Source organism: Xiphophorus maculatus, chromosome 20, assembly GCF_002775205.1.
Source record: "Xiphophorus maculatus strain JP 163 A chromosome 20, X_maculatus-5.0-male, whole genome shotgun sequence".
NCBI classification, from domain to species: Eukaryota; Metazoa; Chordata; class Actinopteri; order Cyprinodontiformes; family Poeciliidae; genus Xiphophorus; species Xiphophorus maculatus.
The window spans coordinates 3154070-3163369 of NC_036462.1; the positions used below are offsets into that span (position 1 = coordinate 3154070).

A 9300-nucleotide genomic window follows, 5' to 3' on the forward strand; every position below is an offset into this window, starting at 1 on the left:
TATGTTTAAAATGCTTATTGTGTTTACTGAGTAGTCTGAAATGATTAGTGTAATAACTTTAGATAAAGGTGAAAAGATTTGCCTCACCATTTGGCAAGCTCTTGTCTCCGTCTCACTCTTAGTTGATATATAGTAAACAGTAAATGATTTATAAATGTTTAGAGAAAAATTAATCACATTTTCATGAATCACTTATTATCCATCTATAAGAGGAGCCTTATTGTAAAGTGGTACACATTATACTTTTCTCAGTGTTTATTTTTGATTTTGACATCCTCAGTCTCCCATACATATGACCGTGGTTCTGTATTCTTGGTTTATTTGTGACCAGACCCACTGCATATAATAAGTAGTATTAAATGAATTAATAGGTACATCTATAGGATACTCTCCTTTTAATCTACTCAAAACTTTACATTTGTTAGTTTTTGAATTCTTTAAAATTAATGTTATTAAATGCATTTTTATGTTTGATAATTTATAGAAAACTGGAAATTGAAACTTTTATATATATTTAAAAGGAATCAAATTCTTAATGCAGTAATGAAATTTGGAAATCGAAATTAAAAACAAATTTTTTAAGCAACGTTTTTCTTTTTGTGTTAATTAAATCGTGAAATAATTTAAACTGATTTTGTGTTTTTCATATTTAAGGCTAACGAATTCATGATTTGATGCCAGACAGCTAAGCAAAAATATATATGAAATATTTTAAACAGAATTATTTCTGCATTTATTCATTTTTAGATATATCTATTTGAGCCCTACCCTAACCCTAACCCTGGCAACCTGTCCAGGATGGCCCCACCTGTTGCCCGAAACATTAGCTGGGGATAGGCAGCAGCACCTCCTGACCCCACTAGGGACAAGGGTGTTAGAAAATGGATGAATAGATGGGTATTTATGTGATGCATACAGCTCCAGTTTTGATAAAATGTTCACACATATAACTATTTTTTTATGTTGAAATGTGGTACTTTTGGCTTTCCTTTAACCACCTAACCCATACATTTTAGGTTTGTGGATGCGTGACATGTTTAGATTTGAGCTCCAAATAATATGGACTGAAGCTTCCTTCCTTTAGCAGTAGCTTCATTTGGCCCACAGTTGCTCATCTCAATCCCAGATCCTGAGTGCAGCCGTGAGGACGGACCTGCTAAGAACAACAAGCTACAGCTAGGTAAGAAAACACCACAGTCACTAATGTTTTTACGTTCCAGATGTGTGTGTGTGTGTGTGTGTACGTGCGTGTGCTCGCGCGTGTGCATGTGTGTGTATGGGGACACAACTAAAAGGACGAACAGGAAGAAGAAATAATAGTTTTATGTAATTTTATTCCTATTATAATACATATTTGTTCCACAAACAGACTTGGATTAAAATAAGCTTGTCCAGTCTCCCATGGTTTTCCACTTCCTGTCTGTAGCTTCTGACATTTTGGCACCTTAGGTGTTCCGTACATTATGACGGCAGCTGGGTGTCCTTGGGTCCTCTTTCACTCTGGAGCTTTCTCCCGCCTCTACCTCCGCTGAGCAGTTGTGATTGGCTAAGTGTCATAACATATTCCTTACGACGTGTGGTCTTGCGCTCTGATTGGTTGAAGTCTCCTGATCTCATTGGAGACCCCGCCTTGTCTCCCGGCAGAGGACAGGGCAAAGATGGCGGCGTCCCTGAGGTGTTTTCTTCGCTCCGGAAAGGTAGGGACATTCTCGGTGATGTTGAAGCTGTTTCCCGGTGACCGTCGGGGTGTCTAACGGCTCCTGTCTTCCCGCAGCGGGCTGTGCTGGTGGCGGTTCGGCGGGGGTTTCACAGCAGCTCCCCGGCCGCTGTTCAGGTCAGTCTGTTAGCAGCTAAGACATGACGGACTCGGTCTCGGTTCATGTTCAAAATTACTTTAACAATAAAATTAATATCGCAACATGAAGCAGAGGGTAAAAGATAATTCGTAAAACACCTTCTGACGTCAATTATTTTAAAATGGAGGAGCTATTCACGGAAAATATGGAAACTAAATGTTTTATTTTTTACAGATGTTTCACTAAAAATCGTTTATGTAAGTAAAACTAAGAGAATAACTAGTTAAAATAATCATAAACCCACTTTATACATCAGTTTTAATGAGCTGCCATGAAGGAAACACACGCTTACCTTTCTTACAATAAATAATTGTTGTTTTCTGGTGATTATTTTAGTTTTTTAATTATGTGTGAAATCTAGAAACATTAAATATTAAAATGACAATTTATTAATCCTTTAAAGCAGCAGTGAGCATTAAAGTGTGATTGTTGCTTAGGGTAAATTACTAATAACAAACTCTAAATATGATTTACCTTTTCTGTTGAAATTGATAACTGATGATAATCATTCGAACTCAATAATAAAATGCTACATTTGCCATTTTTACAATTTAATCTTGTGTTAATATTTATATTATCAAACTTTAATGAAAAAAATTACATATTTAAATTTACTGAACGTTTCTCATGTTTCATTGATTATTCAGTTGACTGAAATAAACTGATTATTGAGTCTGGACCGGATTAAGAAAAGTGAGTCATTCTAATGAAAATAAAAATCCATTTCACACAGCATCAACATGTCTGATCGCTTTATTTACAGCCTCAATATTATTGTGATTTAATGGCATGGCCTTTCCGTGCTGCTCATTTTACTATTTCATTATTAAATATTATTACTAATGTGATGCTCAGCTGTGATTGGCTGCTTGTACAAACCTGTTTTAACCAAGCAGACGGAGCAGGACCTGCTGCTGGCAGAACTCTGTCCGTTTTACAGAGAATATATCCTCATTTTGAACCATAGAGGATCAAAACATAAAGAGCTGATCTCTGATTAGTCGGGAACGCTGTGGTCTCCTGGCAGGTTACGGTCCGCGATGCGCTGAACCAGGCGATGGACGAGGAGCTGGAGCGCGACGAGCGCGTCTTCCTGCTGGGAGAGGAAGTGGCCCAGTACGATGGCGCCTACAAGGTGAGAGCCCAGCGGGTCAGAATTGTAAGGCCGGGTCAGAACTCTGAGCTTATTAAATTTATTTTTGCATCATTTTCTTTATCTTGATATGTCAGAAATGTATTCATATTCTTTTAAATTTATTTTGTATCTCCTGTTTTTTTTTTTTACTGAAGTTTGTTGATATAGTTTTAATTATTTTGTATTATTTTTTTATGTTGCTCCATCATCCATCAGAAGTTGCAGTGAGTTCATCAGAACCCTTTCTGGGCTCAGGGTGTGTAATGCGGTTCTGGTTTGTCTGCAGGTCAGCAGAGGTCTGTGGAAGAAATATGGCGACAAGCGGATCATCGACACTCCGATCTCAGAGGTGAGTCATCAGCGCTCACTGAACATGCTCAGTGTAAGCCCCGCCCACCGGCTCATGCTGTGTCTCTGCCGCAGATGGGATTCGCCGGCATTGCCGTCGGAGCCGCCATGGTGAGTCCGGCCGCTGTCGCCATGTTGGTTCTGACTGGGTTCTGACGGGCTGTTTCCCTCCTCTAGGCCGGCCTCAGGCCCATCTGTGAGTTCATGACCTTTAACTTCTCCATGCAAGCCATCGACCAGGTCATCAATTCCGCCGCCAAGACCTACTACATGTCCGCTGGGCTGCAGTCGGTGCCCATCGTCTTCCGGGGGCCCAACGGTGCCTCGGCCGGCGTCGCCGCCCAGCACTCGCAGTGCTTCGCCGCCTGGTGGGCCTGAGGGGGTCTGTAGGTCGGATCCGGTCGGGTCGGACGCTGGTCTGATCTGAATGTCTCTCTGCAGGTACGCCCACTGCCCCGGCCTGAAGGTCGTCAGTCCCTGGAACTCCGAAGACGCCAAAGGCCTCCTGAAGGCCGCCATCAGAGACGACAACCCAGGTGAGACGCCGCCAAGATGGTGGTGAGGGCGATGAAGATGGTGGTGGTGATGAAGATGATGATGGTATCAGTAAGGCTCTCCAGTCCAGCAGAAATCTTTTTAGACAATAAAATCCAGACATTTTCTTCCAGCCGATCCAGGTCAGTAGATCCGGGTTCTGATCAGGGGGTTGAAGCCGATCCACCGGGATCAGGCTGGGTTAGAGTCAGCATGGGCGGCTCTAGACAGGGTGAGAGGAGCGGTCTCCTCTCTGTAGAGCGACTCGTCTGGTCTGATCGATCTGATCTGTTGCTCTGGTCTGAAACAATGTTTAACTCGTGTTTGCTCCACCTGCAGTCGTATTCCTGGAGAACGAGCTGATGTACGGCGTTCCCTTCGAGGTGTCCGACGAGTCGCAGTCCAAAGACTTCACAATTCCCATCGGAAAGGCCAAAGTGGAACGGCAAGGTCAGTGAAGGTCACGTTGCAGGTCATCCTTCCAGTGAAAAGGCTTCATTCAGCTGACATCTCTCATTTCTTTAACAACTTTAACTTGTAGAACAGCGTTCATGTGGAAAAATCTGAAATTTGTTTCCAGTATTTTCCAGGTTTAGAAAATGATGCAATGGATTCAGCGATATGGACTCAGAATTTTATTGTGATATTTTGTGGCACCGTTATTGTGGTAACAATATTATTGCTTTATTCAACAGACTTGTGGTTCCCAAAGACATGATACACAACAACACATATAAAAATAAAAACTTGAATCTAATAAAAGACTTGCATACCGATGTTTAGCGCACTGAGAGGGATGTGAAAACATTACAATAATACGTTTAATGAGCTGCACAAACGACATAAACTTGTATATCAAATTTCTCACAAGTACCTGGAATGTTCTGACATGTCTGTTACAGAACATCTCACTTGCACAGCTGAACCTGGTTTCTTAAGCAGAGTCATTATAAGCAACCTGAAGCTTCTGCATGCTAACGTTTTTAAATTTACACCACAGAAGAGCTGCATACAAGGATAAGCTTTAAACAGACTTATTTTTACCTCATCTGTGCACATATGAAATTTCCTCCCCAGAATGTTTTCCTGGGCGTTCAACATGAAACACTGCTGATAAATATCATCATCATCATCATCACAGAGCTGGTCTGATTTAGTGACCCAGGTATTTAGTTTTGGAACAAACATTTAACTTTTGCCCTGACAGAAAAAAATCAGGGAAACAAAGTTGTTTGTTTGCTTTAGTCCTACATACTAGTACAACCGTTTTCTTAGCATTATACTGCACATCAAATCTCAACCCATAATCAGAGCAGATATTCAGTAACTGCTGAAAACCAGCACGGCTGGGTCAGAGGTCAGCCAGGTCATCAGCTTACGTAAAGTGATTGACCAGAGTGTCACCGATCACACATCCAGTTTACAGAGGTTCATTTCTTTTGACGGGTCGTCCAGGTGCAAGTTAAACAGGGCAGGTGGAAGAAGCCCAGCGTTCCTCACACCAAAGGAAGCAGAGATGTTATTGCACCATTTTACATGCATTTTCTGGTTGGAATACCAGTAAACTAATAATATCTGGAACACCTCTGTTTTAATTTGTCAAATAACTTGCAGTGATTGACACGATCAAAGGCCTTAGAGGCATCAATAAACACAATTAACACAGATACATTTTTCTTAGATATGCTCTTGCTGCCTCTTTCAGGCCATAAATACAGAAATCAGTTCCCAGCTTGCTTTGAAACCAAACTTATTATCTGTTGTACTAATAAACTGATTGAGAAAATGTGTTTCATATATTCTGACAGAGTGGTTGGTTTGAATCCAACAGAAAATGGAAAGCTTGTAAGATGATCTCAAACCATCAAACTCCAACCTGTTTTTTTAAGTGCAGAAAAGCGGTTTCTGTTGTTGCTTTTCTAGACTGAAAACAGGTTTGTTTGTTTTTTTACCCCCCCAGGGGGTCTTTTGTGGGCTCTAGTGCCCCTTATATGACAGTGGGCTGACAGGAAACGGGGAAGGAGAGGGGGGAAGACATGCAGCAAATGTCGTCGGGTCCGGGAGTCGAACCCGTGACGGCCGCGTCGAGGACTGAAGGCCTCCAAATACGGGTCGTGCTAACCGCTACGCCACCACGGCACGCCCCTGAAAACAGGTTTAACATTTAATAAAAGGAAAACAGGAAATCCGCTGTTTCCGACTGTCTGATTCTGTTCTCTGACTGATCACAGCTGCATTTCTAGTTTTAAAAATCACAAAAGCTTATTTTTACATGTTCATAATCAAGAAAAGAGGATTTTCTTCTCACTGCTGACCGTCTGATAAACACCTCAGTTTTCTGGAACAAGAGTTCAGTTGGTCCTTAAAGGGGACCCATTATGTAAAATTAACTTTTTGCATGTTTTTGTTCTTTCTTTGGCCTCAGTTGCTTTTAAAAACAACCTAAGGACTTAAAAAAATACCCACCTATTTTTGGCAATAAGTTCATGTTTTTTTTTGGTGTCTGGAAAATGAGCCACTTCAAAAACCTCCTGATTAAGTCATTTTCAGAGGGCACTACACTGTTACCTAGCAACCCATTACCTAGCAACCCCAGCTGAGTTTAACCCTTCACCTAGCATCCCAAGCAGAAATCCAGCATGTTTGGTCAGCTGGTTATTCCACTGTATGTTCTATACAATGGCAAAGACAAGTGTCACTTGCTACATACCTGTTTGTTATGCAGGAGGCTCTACTAATGCTTTTCAGTGACCTATGATTGTATAATTGCACATCTGTTTGCAGCCATTTTCAGTGAGAATGTAAATGTTGAGTTTGGGGGCCGGGGGGCGTGGCCAGCAGCAGTTTGGATTTAAAGTGACAGGACGCCCTAAAACAGCTCAGTACAGGCAGAACTGAGCAGACTAAAATCTCATTATCTAAAAATAATTTTGTGCAAAACATGTAATTAACATATTTTGTAGCGCAAAGACCTATCCTAACCTGGACCCGGTTCTGGACGGACGCTTCAGAGCAGAAACCAGGATTGTGAATCTGTCTTTTGTTCAGTAACATTGTTTTGTTATGTTTTGTTCAGTCACAACAAAACAAAGATTTATGAACTGGGTTCAAACCCAGTTCTTCATTTATGATCCAGAAAATTAAAACCTCAGAGCAGCAGAACCGGCCGGCTGATCTCCTCCGTTCCTCCTCTGAAGGTTCTGAAGGTTTTCTCCTCTTCATCTCTCTTCAGGGAGCCACATCACGCTGGTTTCCCACTCCCGCTTCGTCGGCCATTGCCTGGACGCCGCCGCCGTCCTCGCCAAGGAGGGAGTCGACTGCGAGGTGAGAGCCGCCTGTCGGTTCTGGCCCGGTGGGGTTCTGGCCCGGTGGGGTTCTAGGCTGGCCCTTTGACAGCTGATGTTTTCCAGGTGATCAACCTGCGGACCATCCGGCCCATGGACGTGGAGTGCATCGAGGGCAGCGTGATGAAGACCAACCACCTGGTGACGGTGGAGGGCGGCTGGCCGCAGTTCGGCGTCGGAGCCGAGATCTGCGCCCGCATCATGGAAGGTGACAAGAAACCACCGAACTGAGACGTTTTTAGGTTTAGAAAGTTTAGATTCCTGAATCTCTAGGTTGAACCAGACCAGCCCGGTGACCTTTGACCCCTGTTGTTACAAAATAAAATAGGTCCACAGCCACAAAACAGATTTTCTTATGTTAGATTACATTTTACGACATAATTGAATAATTTATTGTTGACAAAGGAAATAAACTATTTTATAATGAGGAGTTCTTTCCTTAAAGCTGAAGTCTGTAACTTTTATAACAAATGTTTGTTTATATATTTGTTAAAACTGAAAAGAAATTGATCTCCTCCACCTCTTCCCTGAGCTACGATAGCAGTCTGAAGAAATGCACCAAAAACAACCAATCAGAGCCAGGAGGAGGGCTTTAGTGTTGTCAATCATCCTCATGTACTCAATGCTAAATCTGCTAATGGTGGAAAACCAGTTACTGATACTGGAAAACCGTTTAGCTGCCGTTATTGGTGGCTATGCTAACTACGAGCCTTAGCATTCACAACAGTTAAAGTCGTCGTGTTTTTAGACTTTTCTCGTGCTTTCAATATAATTTGTTAGTTATTTAATTATTGAAATAAAATAAAAAAAACAACAAGATTTCGAACTCCCAGTTCAGTTCTCTGGTCTCCTCCCAGTTTATCTCCCAGGAACCAGTCCAGTCGGGACCTGTCGTCCTCTCTGACCTTTGCCCCCCCTGTTGTCTTCTTCAGGTCCTGCCTTCAACTTCCTGGACGCCCCGGTTACCAGGGTAACGGGCGTGGACATCCCCATGCCTTACGCTAAGATCCTGGAGGAGAACAGCCTGCCGCAGGTCAAAGACATCATCTTCTCCGTTAAGAAGACGCTCAACGTCTGAAATCTCCCTCCTGATTGGATCGTTCCCACCACGGACTCGGAGACTCCGCCTCCCACTTCCTCCCCTTCAGAATAAAAGCATCTCTCCGTTTGGGACCAGACTGCAGAGCCAATCAGATTTCTTTCTATTTAAAACGAGTTTTAAAGTTTTCCGAGTTCCAAGAACTTTGTTCCAGCATCTCTGTTCTCCAGCTCTACCGTCTCACACCCTGACCTTTGACCTCTGGCTGCGTCGGCCCACAGGAAAGTGCTGCTGGAAGCTGGTGATATTTATCGTAGCTGCAGCAGCTGATTGGATGTTTCTGTAGCTGTTACACAATAAAATCCTGTTGGTTCTGCTCCTTATTCAGAACAGAACTGGTTCTGGTTGGTTCTGTTTGTAAAGGGCTTGTAAACTCTTTGTGAATAACAAGGTTCTGATGGCTGACAGAGTCACAACATGTAGCATCATACACTAGGCTACATGTCTGTCTTAGCTGGCAGATAAAAGCTACATTAACTAAGCTAATGTTGCTAGTTCAGCAGCAAGTACTACAGTAAATATCACTAATATTTATCTTAGTATTACACAGATAGGTAGAGGTCTCAAAAATGATCAACTAATAGTTTTAATGTACTTGTATTGTTTAGACCTAAGGAATAAGGAAATCTAGTTCTAAGCTTGTGGCTTGTTGTCATGGGAACTCTATATCAATTGTCATGACACTTAATAATGGCTACCTACCAAGATGGCTGTCAGCTGCAAAGTTCAAAGTATGACAACACATGAAAACAATGTATTGGCCTCTAGAGGTCTACAAAGGTAATCTATGTCTAATCATCTGACACAAAATCATGTTGATTTGATCGAAGTCAGAGGTAAGGCTTTCCAAGAAAAAAGTGACTTCCTGTTGTGAGGGGGCGGGGCTTAGATGACCTCATAATATGACTACATAGTTTTGTCTGGCATCCAACATGGCTGACTTGTACCAAGGTTGGTACAATTTGGTCTTTCTATATGAAAGTT

The 9300-nt window shown here is 42.2% G+C and overlaps 1 protein-coding gene across 1 annotated transcript; it reads left to right on the top strand.

Annotated features, from left to right (window-relative positions):
- Positions 1-1588: 1588 nt before the first annotated feature.
- pdhb (pyruvate dehydrogenase E1 beta subunit) lies at positions 1589-8651 on the top strand. Its single transcript, XM_005814566.2, has 11 exons — positions 1589-1697; positions 1775-1834; positions 2884-2991; positions 3278-3340; positions 3415-3450; positions 3517-3707; positions 3781-3875; positions 4213-4323; positions 7106-7197; positions 7284-7425; positions 8150-8651. Exons 1-11 carry the CDS (start codon positions 1659-1661, stop codon positions 8293-8295), a joined length of 1083 nt encoding a protein of 360 aa, XP_005814623.1. The 5' UTR covers positions 1589-1658; the 3' UTR covers positions 8296-8651.
- The last annotated feature ends 649 nt before the right edge of the window (positions 8652-9300 follow it).